Genomic DNA, 20,150 nt, shown 5'->3' on the forward strand with positions numbered 1-20,150 from the left:
GAAGTGGGCCCCTTTTAAAGTGAACCCAGGAGTACTTCTGGGGACATTACTTGGCCAGTTGAAAGCATTTCTGGGCTACAAGACAGTCAGGGAGATCCTCCCCTGGAAGCGCCCTCTATCATCACCCTGGGGACCCTAAAGGCCTGCACTTCCAGACTCCAACTCCCATGCAGTCCTGCGGGTATCCAGGCTGGGACCGTACATGAGGGACACTGCCACCTAGAAAGGTGTGGGATGAATTGCTCCATTTGGACATCCCAATCAGGACAGGAATCATAAAGCATCCTGGCTGGGTATTGCCCACAATTATTCCATCCTTCTATTATGGCATCCCGGCTGGGTAAGAAATTCACCTTTGTGCTGGTGGGACGCCCACTTGTCCTCTGGGGCATCTACAATACCTAATTGTTAACTTTATTCCTTTTGATTCTCGTACTCTCATATATGATGTTTGCATTAACTGCATTGTGGGGGATCTTTTTTCAGAAGGTCTTATAGTTTAGTAGGTCGGTCATACTGTAAGTTGAATAAATATTTTGTACTTACACAATGTGTTTCATTCTTGTTTCTAATCACTTAAACTATTGTATACTCAATTGTAATGTATCATTTCTACTGCATGTTGCTACAAATGTGCTCATTTTCTCTCTGATTCCCCCTCTATTGCTGCACAAGGTGCCAGCTGGAACCAGGCTAAGTATATTTTATTATTTCTAAAATTTCCTAAAGTTTCCTGTTTCCATAAAATGTATTTGTTTGGTGGGTTACTGCTGTGTATGTGGAATTCATGCCAACCTTGGAGTGCCTGAAAAAGGCAACAAGAATACTGTGGTCATTAAGTGGTCTCTGCCTGTGTTGTCATGCAAGTGAGAAACCTACACTCTTAGCTTTTTGTAGCAATATTTAAAATCATGCTTTAGTTCTTTGGACAGGCTTTATTTTGTGCAATATTCATTGTCTGTTTAAGACATTCATCTCTCTATTATAAAAAAAATCTTGGGAGGGAGACGAGACGTGATCTTCTCGGAGACAATTTGACGTCTCGCGAGAGACACTTTAATGTCCCATGGACTTGCGGCCACATGTCTTGGACACTCGGGTGAAGAGAGGGGCAGAGCTGTCAACTGATCACCACTTGGTGGTGAGTTGGCTTTGATGGTGGGGGAGGATGCCGGTCAGGCCTGATAGGCCCAAATGTGTTGTGAGGTCTGCTGGGAACGTCTGGCAGAGTCCCCTGTTAGAAGTAACTTCAACTCCCACCTCCCATGTCTCGAGGGAGGTGGGGGACATTGAGTCCGAATGGGCCATGTTCCGTGCCTCTATTGTTGAGGCGGCTGACCAGAGCTGTGGCCGTAAGATGGTCGGTGCCTGTCGTGGTGGCAATCCCCAAACCCGTTGGTGGACACCGGCAGTGAGGGATGCCATCAAGCTGAAGAAGGAGTCCTACAGGACCCTTTTGTCCTGTGGGACTCTGGAGGCAGCTAATAAGTACCGACAGGCCAAGTGGAATGTGGCTTCGGTGGTTGCTGAGGCAAAAACTCAGGCATGGGAGGAGTTTGGGGAGGCCATGGGGAATGACTTTCAGACGGTTTCGAGGAGATTCTGGTCCACCGTCCGGCGTCTCAGGAGGGGGAAGCAGTGCAGTGTCAACACCGTATATGGTGGGGATGGTGCGCTGCTGACCTCGACTCGGGACATTGTGCGTTGGTGGGGGGAGTACTTCGAAGACCTCCTCAATCCCACTAACATGCCTTCCATTGAAGAAGCAGAGCCTGGGGACTCGGAGGTGGGCTCCCCCATCTCTGGGGCTGAGGTCACCGAGGTGGTCAAAAAACTCCTTGGTGGCAAGGCCCCGGGGGTGGATGAGATACACCCGGAGTTCCTCAAGGCTCTGGATGTTGTACGACTGTCTTGGTTAACACATCTCTGCAACATCGCATGGACATTGGGTACAGTGCCTCTGGATTGGCAGACCAATTTAAGAAGGGGGACTGGAGGGTGTGTTCCAACTACAGAGGAATCACACTCCTCAGCCTCCCTGGAAAAGTCTATTCAGGGGTTCTGGAGAGGAGGGTCCGTCGGAGAGTCGAACCTCGGATTCAGGAGGAACAGTGTGGTTTTCGTCCTGGTCGTGGAACGGGGACCAGCTCTACACCCTTATCAGGATCCTGGATCGTGCATGGGAGTTTGCCCAACCAGTCTACATGTGTTTTGTGGACTTGGAAAAGGTGTTCAACCGTATCCCTCGGGGAATTCTGTGGGGGTGCTCCGGGAGTATGGGGTACCGGACCCCTGATAAGAGCTGTTCGGTCCCTGTACAACTGGTGTCAGAGCTTGGTCTGCATTGCTGGCAGTAACTCGAGCCCATTTCCAGTGAGAATTGGACTCCCCTTTGTCACCGATTCTGTTCATAACTTTTATGGACAGAATTTCTAGACCCCGTCAGGGTGTTGAGGGGGTCCGGTTTGGTGGGCTCAGGATTGAGTCACTGCTTTTTGCAGATGATGTTGTCCTGTTTGCGTCATCAGGCTGTGATCTTCAACTCTCTCTGAATCGGTTCGCAGCCAAGTGTGAATCGGCTGGGATGGGAATCAGCACCTCCATATCCGAGACCATGGTCCTCAGCCGGGAAAGGGTGGAGGGCCCTCTCAGGGTTGGGGGAGAGATCCTGCCCCAAGTGGAGGAGTTCAAGTATCTCAGGGTCTTGTTCACGAGTGAGGGAAGAATGGAGCGTGAGATCGACAGGCGGATCGGTGCGGCATCCGCAGTGATGCGGGCTCTGCATCGGTCTGTCGTGGTGAACAAGGAGCTGAGCCGTAAGGCAAAGCTCTCAATTTACCAGTCGATCTACGTTCCTACTCTTACCTATGGTCATGAGCTGTGGGTAGTGACCGAAAGAACGAGGTCGCGTATACAAGCGACTGAAATCAGTTTCCTCCGCAGGGTGTCTGGGCTTTCCCTTAAAGATAAGGTGAGAAGCTCAGTCATCTGGGAGGGGCTCAGAGTAGAGCCGCTGCTCCTCTGCATTGAGAGGAGTCAGATGAAGTGGCTCGGGCATCTGATCAGGATGCCTCCTGGACGCCTCCCTGGTGAGGTGTTCCGGGCACATCTAACCGGGAGGAGGCCCCAGGGAAGACCCAGGACACTCTGGAGGGTCTATGTCCCGGCTGGCCTGGGAACGCCTCAGCATTCTCCCAGAAGAGGTAGAAGAAGTGGCTGGGGAGAGGGAAGTCTGGGCATCTCTGCTCAAGCTGCTGCCCCCACGACCCGATCTCGGATAAGCGGAAGAGGATGGATGGATGGATGGATGGATGTTATAAAGGAAGGAGTTGACATTTTGCTGCTCATTTCTTGGGTGCACATAAGTACTTTGGGAGACAATTGGTGCAAACTTTTGTCACTCAAGGGTGACATCCGGCTGTTTGTTCAATGACCATGTGTTTAAATGGTGCATCATGGAGACGTCTCTGAATGTCACTTTGCCTGTGGTTGATCAGTTTTATCAGATGAGACCCAGAAATTACATTTCAAATCGAGGCCAATCCTGTACCACTTGAGCTGAAGTTAAGAGGGTCTTGAGCTGAAGTTAAGAGGGTCTTGAGCTGCTTTTGATTTTTAAAACCTTTTTTACATTTCTTTAAAGCATGTAACATTCCATACAATCAAGTAAATCTTAACAAAACTAAATTCAATTCATCCCCCACCCATGAGAAAGAGAGAAAGGCCAACGGCCAGAGTAAAGAGCGAAAAATAATGCTTATTCTAAAATGTTATTGATTAGATCCTACCAGGTTTTAAAAAAGTTTTGAACAGATCTTTTAAGAGAGAATTTGATTTTTTTCCAATTTCAGATAGTATATAACATCAGTTACCCACTTATTAAAAAGAGGTGGGCTAGGATTCTTCCAGTTGAGCAAGATATGTCTATGTACCGTGGAGGATGGCCCGGACAGAGACAGGTGGACATGTTCACGTCACCCACAACACGTTTATTATACATTATTTACAAGTCCATAAGTGCCACACAAACCCCACAAGTCCCCAAAGTCCTGGCCACAACACCACTGCCTTGCTTCTTCAGGCCGCCTCTTTCTCCCTTCCAGAGCTCCGTCCTACTCCACTCCCGACTCTTGCCATTGTCTGAAGGGAGGTGGCCCCTTTTATAAGCACCCGGATGTGCTCCAGGTGTGTTCCGGCAACCTCCCACCGACACGCCCCAGTGTGGCAGAAGTGCCGGCTGCATTCCACTTCGGGTGTCCCTGCTCTTTTTCTCCCCAGCACTTCCGGGTGTGGCGGAAGTGCTGAGGTCCAGGGTCTCCAAGGCATTGGGGTGCCACCTGGCGGTGACCATGGGCCCCTACAGGGAGGAGCTTCAAAGCTCTGTACCCGTGGCCCCCAAAGGTACCAGGATGGTCACCCCCACATGGCCTGGGGAAGGCGCAAGCCCTCCTCTGGTCCTCCTGGGCGTCCCGGCCGGGTTGCCACCGCAGCCACCTTTGACAGTACTAATAGTGAAGTAAAGGAAATTCCAGTTTGTTTATCCTTCTCCACTTTAAGTCCCTCTGTGAGACCACCAAACACAGCTGTTAGTGAATCAGGAGGGATTGTGACACCGAGGCTGTCTGATAGGCATTTAAAAATTTTTGTCCAGAATGATGTTAATTTGGTACACACCAAAAACATGTGGCCTAGTGGAGCTGGAGCAACGTTACAACGTTTTGTAGGTTGGATCTTGCCCTGGAAACATTTTGGACAATTTTAAACAAGATAGATGTGCTTGATTAAAGATTTTAAGTTGAATAATTGTATGCTTTGCTCATGTGGAGCTTGAGTGAATTCTGTTCATGGCTGCCTTCCACTCCTTTTCTGAAATGTCGAGTAAGAGTCCTTTCCCACTGTACTTTGGGATCCATAAAAGGAAGGGACTTTAAAGTGTTTTTATATCTTCTTATATAATACGCTACCGTGTAGTTCGCAAACCGTTTGACCCATTGACCTGAAATTTGGTACACATATATATACTACGTGACCTCTACTATCTGCTTTCAGGGGTGATGATTTTTATTACTCTTTTTATTTTTATTATATTTTATAGTAGAATCAACTCTCGGCAGCAGGGCTGCCACTGCGGCACAAGCGTACAGCTAAATCATTCCTGAGGCAGATTGAACACTTAAGTGTGAGCTTAAGTGAAAAATTAAGAAAAAAGTAATTGCAACAAAACACTGAAAGAAGAGAAGAAGCGGGCCGCTAGGGTGGAGAAAAGAAGAGCTGCTCACAAAGCAGCAAGCAGATCAACCTCTGAGCAAACGAATGCTAAGCGTACAGAGAAAGAGGATGAAAACTATAAGTCAAGTGTATTCACTGCACATTATCGTACAGTCCGCCGTTACTGGTATTATAGAAATGCTGTCTGAGTCCCCCAAGACTGACCAATATATCTTCTGGAACAGAAATAAGTGGGAGGTGAGGAAAATTGGGCAGATTTTGTTTAGCAAAGTTTCCAATTTGGAGATAGTGGAAAAGTTGTGTTGATGGGAAGCTAAATTTACAGTGTAATTGTTCATAGGATGCAAAGACAATATTTTTATACAAATCTCTAAATAATTTAATCCAATATGTTTCCCAAACATTAAAAACTGTGCAAGTTTGAGAGGATGGAAAAAGGTGGCTATCAGCTTCTTTTTAAACCAAAGAATTGTGTACCAAAGCAAAACAAAGCGAGTAATGCCAGTCTGTCCTACATATGTTCAGTCAACTAGTCATGTGTGTTGCTCACGTGTCTTCTCGAATTAACTCAAGCATTATGGCCCCAAAAAGGAGTATGAAAGATTCGAAAAGATTAAAAGGCCATTCTTTTGAATGTGAAAGTTAAAGTAATAAAGTATCAATAAACAGCCTTAATAAAATGTATTTCATGAAGGGGAGAAGTGTTAGTGCAATTTGTTTTGATGACCAATGTTAACTACGTTATCTGCAAAGCAATTCTGTCGCTTTTTTTGTGTACTTTGCTGCTCTTTGAACAAAAATATGCAACTATTTGGAGGCCAAGGAACGCTTTCACATTTTCTTCCATTTAAATAAGTGATAATTATGCATTCACATTACGAGAATTTACCTCACGAAGAGGTTTTCAGGAACAGATTATCTTCACAAAGCTGGGGAGGTCTGTAACAACAATGTTGCATTATTTCTTAAGTCAATAGATGGGGATAAAGGAAAGTTACATGAGATTATTTAGGGAGAGAAGAGAGAAAGAGACGTGGTGCTACAAGTGTTGACAGCTGTTTGCATACTGTAAATGGATTAAATATTTAAATGGTTGGGCACTGAGTCTTATCATTCTAGCACCAGACTATTTAATGAACATAGCAGAGAAAAAAAGTAAAAACTCTCCTGCTGTTCTTGGCTAATCAATATGAGTCTCAAGCCCCTCTCACTCTCTTAGGATGGCTACTCACTTCCTTAACCAAGAACCTTGTTAGAAACTGCCATCTCCTCACCAACATACTTGTACACACCTTTATTTTCGGGTCTGGGCACTCTTCCTCCTGTTAGGTGAGTCCTTGCCCATTACTCCATTTTTGAATGCACACTCAACTGTTGTGGCTGCCAGATAGGACCATCCCTTACTTTTGGGAATTTGTTGTACTTCTAAAGCTCCTTCTAGTGGCTCTAGGTATTCCCATGCCTACCCAGCACAAAAAATATACTGGTGAGTGATTGAAGTATCGCAATACACAACTACATATTGCCCACAGGGGGCTTGTGGGATTCTGCTTAGACTATTTAGAGTTGTTTTGTACAACCAAATTCTATGTAAGCAGTGCACACTACTGACCATGAAAGGTGAAAGGTGATTGATTACTAGGGGTGTTTTGAGTTTTTAATCAAGTAATTGCCTTTATTTAGACACCTATCAATTAATTACTGTTTCTGTCTCTGCAGCTTCCTGATGTTCGAGATCACCCAGTTGATCCTCGTGGCTCCTGGTTTGAATTCATAAAGCCACGCGATGATAAACCGAAAAAGAAATGTAATAGAAAGGAGAAGAAGTCTTTAGTAAGTTTATTTTATTACTATTTAATGGTTTATTCTGCTTCATATGACCGGCGGTGAGGCAAAGATTGACTGAGGCAAAGTTGTTGGATTATACTGAGCCTGGTGTAAAATTTAAGGAAATCAATCCTACAGTCTTCAAGAGTGAAAATGCTATTGCTCACCTAGTGAGCTCTATCCATTTTAAGAGACAGGCATAGCCACCTGTTTGAATATTTCAAATGACATTTAAGTCAAAGGCTGTCTCTCACCCATACAAATCTGACCAATTTATGCCCTTCCATCAGACTGAAGCTGTTAGCTCACATGTTCTCGATGCAATCATGCCACAATCAAAAATAAATCCTGAAAACATCTGGAGAAAGTGATCTTGAGTCCTATTCAGTCTGATTATAAATCCACTTTTAACACTCTGCAGATCCACCCAACCACAGTCATGTTGATCAAATGGAGATAGTTAGGAAAAACAGTCAATCTTCTCAGGAGTGGCCATTCTGCCAAAATCTCAAGAGCAGGACAGGAAATCTCAAATTCACAAATTCACAACACAGGACCATCTAGGGAACCACAGGCCTCTTTTGCATATGCCACAATCATTTTTGATAATCCTTGGGATTGAGGGTAGTAATCGAATCCATGACACAGCAATAACTCCTCACCAATGAGAGTGTTGACCTCATGTTTACCAAGATGCAACAATATTCAGATGAGTAAAAAGTGAAAGTCTGACTTCATCTCATAATAAGCACATCATGCCATTGCCTGTGGTGGCATGGATTAGGAATTCTTTGCTGTACCAGGATTGAGTTGGCTTGCCATCACGGATTCTGCTTTCTGTCAGAGAACTCCTCCACAGAGTGTCAGGCAATCCATCCTTTAGCTAAGACTGAGAGACAGCCGGGTCATCCATCAACCCATCCATTTCTGAATTCTTTTAACCAGTGTTTATAGCTGTGTTTATTTTAGATGCTCTGAGAGCAAAGCAAGAAGTAACCATGGATGGGCACCTGCCCATTGTGCACCTCACTTTCATACAAACAACTCTATATATGAAAAAATGCAAGAAATGTACGTTTAAAGCTTTGGATTGGCCAGCAGACATGCCACCTGCACTTCAGAATAGGTAATCCACCTGAAGTCAAGCATGTTTGGGCCCAGCCAGTACTTGGATGGGAGACCAACAGGGAAAGCTTGGGTTACTACTGGAAGAGGTATTGGTGAGGCCACCTGGGGACTCTTACCCTGAGGTTTGTGTGGGGATCCTAATGCCTCAGTGCAATGACAGGGACACTGTGCTGTAAAAATTAGCACCACCCCTCGGATAAAAAGTAAAACCAAGGTCACAGAAAATCCCTGGGCATTTTTTGAAAAGAGCAGGGAGTCTCTCCATGTCCTGGCTAAATTGCCCACCATGTTATTCTGCCCCCTAACCATCCCCTTGTCCCTTATTGGCTAACTGTCTGTCTCGGCCCTTCATCACTTAAGAGCTAATGTTTGGCGTGCATACTGGCACAAGAATGGCTGTTGCCACGTCATTCTGATGAATGCTACACATTGGTGATGGTTGAAGAGGCTCTCCACTGTCTAAGTAAAGTGCTTTGGGTAGGTTAGAAAAATGATATATAAATATAATTATTAATTAATTAGTCAGCACTGCACATGAATACAGACACATTAGTGTGTGGAGTGGTACTGCAATGTGGAGCAATCCCAGTTCTGTGAGAGACCAGGACAGATGTACTGTGTTGCTGCTAAAGGCGTGTTGGGTCCAAGGAAGTGATTACCATTTCACAGTGAGCATTGAGTATCGCATTTCTTATAAATATTAAATATTAGGAATTTCTCTTTACTCAGGTTTGAAGAAGGTCTGATTAAACTGATTATGAAAAATGTTCAATAATGGAGAAATTTCATATGAGGGTAAAATCCTTTTCATGGCTCTCAGCCATTTTAGTATTTTCTAGAAGCATTATCCTTACATGCATTTTTGGAAAATATATATAGCCATAAAACAAATACCCTTAGTAGTGAGAAAAACAGTGTTGTAAGAGTATAAATCATTCAAAGAAAGCAGAAAGGCCATTCCTGTCTGCACTATACCAAGAAGTAGGATATTTGATGCAGCAATTCTCAGGCTTATGAGGGCAGCCATTGTTATTTCACACTTAAAAAGTTCTTTTCCATTTCTCTTACATTGGATAGTCTTCTTGATATATCATGTACGTGTTTCTTTATATTACTATATTTTGAAATAATGACTTAATTTCCTATTCTCTTGTAGCCTGGACCTGCTGGCCCTCCTGGTCCTCCTGGACCTCCGGGACCCCCAGGAGCTGAAGTGACCCAGGAAGCTCTTTTAAAAGAGTTCAAAGAGTTGATCCGAGGTAACCCAAACTACGAAAGTATAAATTTTAAGTCCTTGATTAATTCAAACAGTTTGCCCCCAATCATGAGTAAATTTCATATATTTTAAGAAATTTCAGTAACAATTTTCCAATTGATAAATGAAGAAAAAAACGGCAAACAAAAGCCCTTCCCTATATACCAGTGAGTGCTGTTGCAAAACATCTTTAAACATAGGGGCCCCAGTGGCTGCAGGTTGGGCTTTAACTAATTTTCTTTAATTAAGTTATTTTTAGCTTTTAATTTAACCTGTTGTTTAATTACACAGGACATTGATACTCCCATTATGTTTCACCAGAAAGTCTAATCGGTGTTTAGTTCTGTTCCTTGAGAAGATCAATAAAATATTTTGTGGAACAGAGTGGAGAAGTTTTCTTCAGTCTCACTACTTCATTTTACTTTTCCACCCATTTTCTGATTCTGCTTTCCATTTCATGTTTGCTGGGAATAAGATCGTATTCTGGAAAGATTTTGCTCAAGGCAGGATCCATCTCTCAACGCGATTACCAGTTGAACTTGAAATACCCGGAGAAAGCCCAAGTCAACCTGGACAGGCTGACATTGTGTAGGATGCGACTCAAGTCCAGGCTCATGGAGTTGTGAGGGGCCACACTTCATTTTTTTATTTCTAAAATAAATATACTGACAGAATTGGCACAAAGATAACAGGCAACTCGACAAATTTAGTAGGTTACTTGGTCCATGCCATGTGAATGATAACCAAGATGATATATCTCAAAGAATCCTGACCTGTCTGTGGTCTAGTTTAAAGCTTCATACAGCACCTAAGAATTTATCACTTATTAGTACACGAAGTTGTGAAATATTGGGTTCAAGCACACAAATCATCACAGCAAGTGAATCAATCATAAGTAATATGTAGGAAATTTCAGTATATGCCTGAGACAAGCTTAAGAGGTTTTACAAACTGGCATAGTGGTAGGGTGTTGTACCATGTTAGCCATTGGGGAGACTTTCAGCTTTAATTCAAGGGGTTTAACAAAAATATTGTATGTGCTGTTTAGAAAAGACTGCGGTGGGCTGACACCCTGCCCGGGGTTTGTTTCCTGCCTTGCGCCCTGTGTTGACTGGGATTGGCTCCAGCAGACCCCCGTGACCCTGTAGTTAGGATATAGCGGGTTGGATAATGGATGGATGGATGTTTAGAAAAGATCTTTATACTGTACATGGTCTCCCTATTTTCAGGGACTCAGAAGTATTTGGGCCAACTAGCATAATCATGAATATAATGATCATTTTCAATATTTGGTTTGAAAGTCCTTTACAGTGAATTACTGTCTGAAGTCTGAACCCATGGCCATCTCCAAATGCTGGGTTTCCACCCTAGTAGTGGTTTGCTGGTATGATCTCCGAAAACGTCATGTATTTGCCCATTGATATGTTTGTGCACCAGTCATCTGCATTACCAACAACAGAAAGTGCCATATTTAAGAGACGATGCATGATATTAAAATCGACAAAATGGATGCGTTAGTAGTTGGCTCAGAAGTACGGAAAACAGTTCATTAGCTGTGCATGATTAGGTCAGAGAGGCATAAACAAGCCAGATGGCTAGATTTTGCTGTTATCACAGCTATTGCTAGCACTGCTGTACCAAGAGAAGTGTGGGTACGAAAAAGAAGCCAGCAATGGTGGGATTGTGACTGTTATCATAGCTGTAGCTCTCCTCCATTGTTGTTTTACAATGTTGTCAGTGCTGGCTGATGATGACAGCCATCAGCCCATGCGTATAAGGAAAATAACGCATGAATTTTGATCTGACCATTCACATTCATGTCGCATGGCCACAAATCAGATACATATCTGATCTAAAACTAGATTTGAAAGTGACTCTAATCTGATCTGAAAAGACCACATTTTTTGTCCACTCAGCCCTGGAAATAGCAGATTTGTGTCACATTAGGGCAAAAAATCAGATCTGAGTCACTTCTGCCTGCTACTTTGAATTTATCCTTAGTGACACAATTCTTCCCTGTCAAGTTGCTTTGGCATTTCTGCCTGTCTTCTTAATAGGAAACCTATGATGCAATTGCAAAACATAAATTACCTGAACTATCAGTCAAAATGTCCACTTGCATAATCGATAGAGCCAAAATGTTAATTTGTAAAAAGCTAATAGTTGCTATACATCAAGCTTCCAATTTATTAGAACAGCCAAAGAAGACATATTATGGAGAATGTAGGTGAATTGTGAGTTCCATAAATATCCCACAGATGTGTCTCATGCTCAGAAAGAAGGAAGAAACATAATCAGATTAACTAGGACAGGATCATCAAACAGAAGGTTGGAGGTACTGTAAGGGAGATCTACCCCCCAGTCTTGGTGCTGGAGAGTTTAGACATGTTACAAGTTGATTAACACAAGCAAGGAACAATTTCATTGCAATGCAATGCAATACAATTTATGGGCTTTAACAGGCCCTGCCTTTTTGACAGCCCTCCAGCCTTGACTCTCTAAGTAGACAAGGAAAAAGTCCCAAAAAAAAACCCTGTAGGGAAAAAAATGGAAGAAACCTTGGGAAAGGCAGTTCAAATATTGACCCCTTTCCAGGTAGGTTGGGCGTGTAGTGGGTATCAAAAAAAAGGAGGTAAATACAATATAATACACAGAACAGAACACAAGTAATCCTCAATATAATATAATAGTGGAATAGAAATATTACAAGTACAGAGCAGAATCTATACTAATAAAAGGCAAAGCCCTCACTCACTCACTCACTCACTCACTCACTGACTCATCACTAATTCTCCAACTTCCCGTGTAGGTAGAAGGCTGAAATTTGGCAGGCTTATTCCTTACAGCTTACTTACAAAAGTTGGGCAGGTTTCATTTCGAAATTCTACGCATAAGGGTCATAACTGGAAGCTATTTTTCCCCATATAATGTAATGGAGTCTTGAGTTGGAGATGGCGTGGGGGGCGGAGTTTCGTCTGACATCATCACGCCTCCTACGTAAGTACGTAGATAACAAGGAAGAACTCCAAACAGCGATGAGCACAAAACGCCATTTCACAATTGAGAAGGTAGAAAAACATTATGAAGCAAATGATGCATACAAGCATATTCATAAGTACAGCTACTGCGGAAACAAAGCACGCGTGAACCGTAAGTTTATATTAAATTAAGTTCATAGACAGGCTGCCACTAGCGTTTGTAATTTAGTGCCTGCCCATATAAGGCCGTCCATCAGCGGCAATCCAATACAAACACTGCCGGTAAATGTTCACGGGTGAAGGACTGTGCTTATGCAGAGGAAGATGAGATGGTCAGGGTGGTGTTTGGCACAAACTCATTGAAACTGCGAGAGAAACTTTTAAGTGCGGGTCTTAGCTGACATTACGAGATGGCACCAGTACAGCTGGGAACCTTCGATGCAAGAACACCAAGCGGCTCACGTGAACTGGCGCAGTGCACAGACAAAAGCAACAGTTCCAAAGAGTGCTGAACAAAACCGAATTACACAATTGAGAAGGCAGCAAAAAAATATGAAGCGTCTTATACATACAATCATATTCATAAGTGCAGCTACTGCGGAAACAAAGCACACGGTGGAAAAAGTGAATGTCCTGCTAAAGGAAGACAGTGTAAAAAAAACCCGTGCATGCAGTTTGTCACATCACAGATAAAAGGAAGACGAGCTGTTTATTGATGCAGTAAGGAACTAATCGATGAATGAAACCTCTTATCTTTACAGCGATTGACAAACACGGAATGTAACTTGAACACATCCTACAAATACGAGCCTGATTGAAAGAAATAATGATAATCAAATCCTTGATGACAGCAACATTCAATAACACTCACAAAACAATTACTGTATATTGACAATCATGTTACGTTATTTTTAAAATGTTCCCTTTTCTTTTCATAACTTCTACTTCTCCACTGCGATACGGGTATATATATATAAATGTATATATATACCCCGATCTACAATACATACTTTAGCATAGACAAGCCACACGCTGTGGTGCAATTGTAGAGTCTTAAGCCTCTAACGCCGACATTGAGGTTCGATTCGAGAGGGTGTACTGACTATGTACGCGCTACCGATTCATTTTACCTTCGCATCTCCTTGGTTTGGGACGTATGAAAAATATTAGGTTAACGCAGAATCATGTTACGTTATTTTTAAAATTTTCCCTTTCTTAGCACAAGCACAGCTGAGAAGCTTCGATGCATGTACTCCATAACGTTAAAAATAACGCATTTAATCACACTTTCAATTCCAAGCAAGCGGGAACTTTTGTCAATGCATGATTTCCTGGTACATCCATTACACTGATGCACACATCACAGCTACAAAAATGTTAGAGTCGGAATAAAGCGCGTTCCTACGACTGATCATTTCGACTACCCGAGCGAAGCCTTGATAAAAGCATGGTTTTGTGCACACTGAAAAGCAAGCAAAATTAGATGCATTACAGAAAGCGGACTTTGTGGCTCTTACTGGGGATCATTGGACTTCCGTGACCGTTAGTAATTCTAAATACATCTAATTACAAAATGTTCAATGATCACACTGTTTTAGCCTAATGTACAAAATAATTTTGGCTAATGTTACTCAGAGTTTAAAGAGTAAGCTGGTCAAATTACCTTTTATGTTTCTGACTTATTTTTTTAAGAAGAAAACTGCACTTTATGTTGAAATTTTGGTTATTATTATTTAAAGACAATACTATTCTGAAAATGTACTTAAACTACCACTTTATTTTTAAGTCTGCCCAATTTTAACCAGGGATGATATTTTTGTTTCTGTTTTGAATTCAAATGCAGTTTAAAGCTTTTTTTCAGAAATTAAAACAGCTTCAGTTTACAATATTCATGTCCATGTCTATTATTTGATTCTGTCGCCCACTAAAACCGTTTTAAATTAAAAAAAAACATTTGCGATTTGGGGCAAATTTACGTGTGCGATTACATACGATTAATCAAGATTAATTCTTACACAGCCTCTAATTAATTGGATTAATTTTTTAATCGAGTCCCACCTAATATATATATATGTAGATATATATATGTAGATTTGTATATATATGTGTATATACAGTATATATGTAGATATGTATATGTTGTATATACAGTATGTATATATGTGTGTGTGTATATATACAGTATGTGTATATATGTATATGTATATATATGTATGTGTGTATATATATATATATATATATATATATATATATATATATATATATATATATATATATATATATATATATATATACCAGCAACACTCATGACAATGACAAAACAATTACATTGTCAATCATGTTACGTTATTATTAAAATGTTTCCTTTTCTTTTTACTTCTCTGCTGCCAATCGCAGGTATTTTGCTATATATATATATAATATAAATAGATAGATATGACAACAACACTCATATCAATGACAAAACAATTACATTAACAATCATCTTACGTTATTTTTAAAATGTTTGCTTTTCTTTTTCATAACTTCTTTAACATACTACTTCTCCGCTGCGAAGCGCGGGTATTCTACTAGTCTATACTAATAAAAGGCAAAGCCCTCACTCACTCACTCACTCACTCACTCACTCACTCACTCACTCACTCACTCACTCACTCACTCACTCACTCACTCACTCACTCATCACTAATTCTCCAACTTCCCGTGTAGGTAGAAGGCTGAAATTTGGCAGGCTCATTCCTTACAGCTTACTTACAAAAGTTAAGCAGGTTTCATTTCGAAATTCTACACGTAACAGTCATAACGGTCGACAACGTCCGCCATGTTGAACTTTCTTATTTATGGCCCCATCTTCACGAAATTAGGTAGGTGGCTTCCCTGCGCTAACCGAAATTGATGTACGTACTTATTTCGGTGGTATGATGCCACTGTTGGCCGCCGTATTGAACTTTCCAACGTCACTAATTCTCCAACTTCCCATGTAGGTAGAAGGCTGACCCCATCTTCACGAAATTTGGTAGGCGGCTTCCCTGCGCTAACCGAAACCGATGTACGTACTTATTTCGGTGGTATGACGGCACTGTCAGCCGCCATATTGAACTTTCCAACGGTCTTTGTTACTTATGGGCCCATCTTTAAGAAATTTTGTATGCGGGTTTCCAACGCTAACTGAATCCTACTTACATACATATATACGTCCATAGCCTGCAGCTCGGTCACCATGTGAGGCGGCGTTGGGTCCCCCATCCCAACACCTCCCACGTTGTTGGCTGCCTGCCTATATAAGGCTGTCCGTCACTCTGGTATCTACATTCCCTTCCTTGGTTCGCCACGGGATTCACATTTCCCTGCTGATTGACTGCAGCCTTTTTATTTAATCCACGACTTCTCCGCTGTTTTATTGTTTGTTTATTGCGATTATAGTTATTGTGTAGGTATTTTAGACTTACTTTACATTGGTCAGGTACCCATTTCCTTTATCATTCCAACCGTACCCCCATTAACATGTCTATCGAGATGATCACTATCGATCAAAGAACTGTCACTTACCGAGTGGTTTCCATGCCCGGAGATGGCATCTGCCTTTTCCATTCTGTTTGTTACATATTGCACGGCCATATCGGGCTCACTCTTAATATCTGGAGGAACATTGTGTCTTATGTATTGAATGACTGGGACAGGTTCAAGGTGTGGACTGATGACGGTACAGGAGATAATTATACTACACAGGAGCACTAGAAGAGTGAAATGCTTAAGCCCTTCACCTATGGTTCTGCAAGTGAGTTGATGGCTGTCGCTGAATTGTTCGGTTGTCGCTTTCAAGTGTACCGAAATGGCCAAATATTTTACACCTTTCGACAACCGCCAATGCCTCTTAAACATCTTAGACTGACAGGTGAAGATTTCAGTAGTGGACACTTTGATGTTTATGAATGTTTAAACTCTCAAAAGCTGGATGTGAAGTTATCAATGAAACCAGTTGTATGCTTACAACGTTTGACAGTTGCCAAATGTCACGTCAACACAAGTCCTGCAAATACTGTAATAATTGAAACAAACCATGAAACTCAAACCGATTATGACAGCAGCAATCCAAGCTGTGAGATTTGAAACAAGATTACTGTTCACATGGCCAACTGTACGTTGCATGCTCAAGAGTAGGCTCAGCGCACAGCTTGGTCATATTACAACCGGAGGGCCGAACTGACAATGTGGTATACAAAGAGATCCTTAACAAATAATTATTGGTATATTTTCCCTCAGTTTAAAAAGGTTTAATTTTCTTCTTAATAAAAATTTTAAGGCAGCACTTCGCCACTGCGAAGCGCGGGTATTTTGCTAGTTCAACAATAAATGATAACACATAATATGACTCAGTGCATGTGACAGTAATGTCCCTACATACCATCAATGCCCCTATCAACTACAGTACAAAATAATACATAAAAATTCACTGAGTAGTAAGAGGCTGATCAGGTTTAGTGGAGATGGTGCTGGGGTTAGGGTAAGGGATGGTGATGGATAACAAGAAAACTAGAGCAAATGATTTAATGGTATCCACAGACTGGTTGTGACTCCATCAGTAGTCATTTCCAGACAGTTGAAGCAAAAATAGGCTTGACTATTAACAGAGCTTTAATGCAGTATTAAAATTTTATTTTGTCATAAAATAATGATCCCCAGAAATAAAAAAAAAATTAAAAACAGATTTCGTTAAAATAGCCCAAATTTGGCACAAGAATAGAAACATTTCAGAATGTTTCATTTGGTGTTTTATGAGTATCTGATTGTGTCTCATGTCAAAGGAATGCACAAAATCGTGGTTTTTACTCGACGTCGAGATCTTCTAGCTGGGTGAAAGGAGGCTTAAATGTTTGTTACAACATTACAACAGTTGGAGTAACCGGAAAATTATATAAGTGTGAGTACAAATAGGACACTGAAGCCAAATGGGCAGCACAACATAAAGAACAAAGTATGAAAAGACATCTGATTTTTATTCCTATACTTCTAACACAAAATTGTGTTTTGATAATGTAAAATTGACTATTAAAAATAGTGAGAATTTAAATTACAGGAACTGTTGGTCTCATTTTGGTTAAATTACACATTTTTTATGAAAGCAATTCCTGTTATTGTAGTTGGCCTACTTGCCCTGCATGTGTAATTCAAGCACAAATTCTGAACTATTAATAGTTAAAATAGTTAAAAATTTGTTGGTCTCAAGGTGAAATTTAGCATAATGTCGAGACTCCAGGATTTACTTTATAGAACTTTAAAAATAGCCAGCTCTCTGAAAACAAACTGCTACCTCAAAGAGTCCTGGTCTGATCAGAGTCTGTGTGGACATGGCAGGTTCTCCCAGATACTCCACCTTACATGAACTGGCAGTACAGATTGTCCAGTATAAGTGAATGTGGTCATTTATGAGGTAATAAAGTGCCATGCAGTACAAAGCTGGTTTTTGTCTTCTAACGCAGCTTGGAGAAATGATCCTGTATTTCATTAAGTGTGTTTTGAAAATCAGCAGTCATCATTATTTATGGTAGGTTTAACACAGTAATGTCCTGGATGCCCTCCAATCCACAATAATCCCCACCCACAACCTTCAGACACCAGAAATTAGTCTTCTTTCATTGGCTGTTAAACCTATTGAAAATCACCCATGGTCTGTAGTGTCTGCTTCATAGCTACAGACAATGAAAATCCATCAGAGCGGAAAGATCCTAGCACTGCCTTGCAACTCCAGGGACCTGGATTCAGGTAACAGTCTAGATACTGTTTGTGTGGAGTTCCCAAGATTCCATCCAAGTTTTCCTGCTACATTTTTTGGGAGTTTTTTCTTTTCTTCTTAGAGAGTCAAGGCTTGAGGGTGGTCAATTAAAAAAAAGTTTACAATATGTAAGCTTTTGAGGCAACTCAGGTCCCTTCTTCAGGCAGGATTGCCTGAAGAAGGGGCCTGAGTTGCCTCGAAAGCTTGCATATTGTAATCTTTTTAGTTAGCCAATAAAAGGTGTCATTTTGCTTGGCTTTTCTCTACATTCATAATGGCTAACACGGTACAACACCCTAGTACTACATTTACTTCCTTAAAATTTAATCTGCCACAAATCTGCCCAATTCTGTATGATGTCACCGCCCATCTGTAGCGATTCACCTGATTCTTGCAAAATCTTCTCTTCCACCTAGTTTAGTATAATCTGCAAACTTGATCATCTTGTTGTTTATTTTCTTATTAAAATTATTTTCTTTTAGAACATTAGAACAATCAAGACAAGAACAGGCCATTCAGCATAACAAAGCTCATAAGTTCTATCTACTTAATTCTTCTAAAATATCATCAAGTTTTTTGAAAGTCCGTAAAGTCCTACTGTCTACCATAGAACTTGGCAACTTATTCCATGTGTCTATGATTCTCTGTGTAAAGAAAAATCTCCTGATGTTACATTTACTTTACTTACTTTAAATTTCATTTGCCATAAACCTGCCCAAGCCTGTATTGCTGTCCAAGTCCCTCTTTAATAATTCAACTGATTCGAGATTATTTGCCAGTCCACCTAGCTTGGTATCATCTGCAGACTTAACCAGCTTATTATTTACATTCCTATCTAAATCATTTATATATATATTAAAAACAGCAGAGGCCCTAGCACTGACCCCTGTGGAGCACCACTCTTAACATCGGCCAATTCTAATGAGGTTCCTCGCACCATCACCCTCTGCTTCCTGTGTCTGAGCCAATTATACACCCATCTGCAAACATCACCCTGAACTCCCACTTCTTTTAGTTTGATGCCCAACCTCTCATGTGTTTTCTGAAGTTTAAGTTAAATAATATAAGCTCCACTTTGATTATATCCTTTTGTTGCTTTCTCATGGAAGTCCAGCATGTTGGTAAAACATGACCTGCCTCTTCTGAACCCATGCTGACTGTTAAGTAAAACTCTTGTTCTTGCCATGTGTTGCTCAGTGTTCCCCTTAATTTTGTGTATATTAAAAAACAGTGGCCCCAACACTGATTCCAGAGGGACTTAACATCTCCTAATTCTAAAATGTTTCCTCTCACCATAACAATTTGTTGTTAATGTTTGAGTCAATTTTGCACCAATGTACAGACTGCACCCTGAATTCCTACATCTTTTAGTTTGATGTCAGCCTCTCATGTAGTACCTTATCAAAAGCCTTCTGAATATCAAACTCACATGAACCATTCTGGTTCTTGTTGTTTCCTCATATAATTCCGGCATATTAGTGATCTCCCTTGTGTGAGCCTATACTGATTATTTGCTAATACACCTTTTATTGCCATGTGATGTTCAATCTTAATCATAATCTTAATAATTTCTGCCATTAATTTACCTCCGATGCTTATTGTGCTTACTGGCCTAAAGTTACTTGGATCAACCTGATCACCCTTTTCATATAATAGGATATATTTACTAGCCTCTGATCTTTAGGAATTTGACCAATGTGCATTGGTTTTCAAAAACCAGATACCAGTGTGTCTACTGATATGTTCCTGTCCTATAACTTGATAGTGGAATAAGTGATTTTTCCTGAAGGCTAAAATTAAGCTCACCATTTTAAACCTAGCAAATCCCTCTTAATTCAATTTGCAGTCTCCCTATTCAACCCTTTAACTGCCTCTGCAGCAACAACATCCTTAGGGAGGATGATAAAGTTTGGGAAAGTCCGGCATAAATTGATCACCACTCACATTGTCCCCTTTCCTT

At 41.2% G+C, this 20,150-nt stretch overlaps 1 protein-coding gene across 2 annotated transcripts in view; it reads left to right on the plus strand.

The window, feature by feature from the left end:
• The window catches only part of c1qtnf12 (C1q and TNF related 12), a 115,272-nt gene that overhangs the window by 74,562 nt on the left and 20,560 nt on the right, over nt 1-20,150 (plus strand). For both annotated transcript variants that reach the window (XM_039755755.1, XM_039755756.1), the window contains exons 2-3: nt 6,949-7,062; nt 9,341-9,443. In XM_039755755.1, coding sequence (XP_039611689.1) covers nt 6,949-7,062; nt 9,341-9,443 — 217 coding nt within the window. The remainder of the gene's footprint in view (nt 1-6,948; nt 7,063-9,340; nt 9,444-20,150) is intronic.

Source organism: Polypterus senegalus, chromosome 6, assembly GCF_016835505.1.
Source record: "Polypterus senegalus isolate Bchr_013 chromosome 6, ASM1683550v1, whole genome shotgun sequence".
NCBI classification, from domain to species: domain Eukaryota; kingdom Metazoa; phylum Chordata; class Cladistia; order Polypteriformes; family Polypteridae; genus Polypterus; species Polypterus senegalus.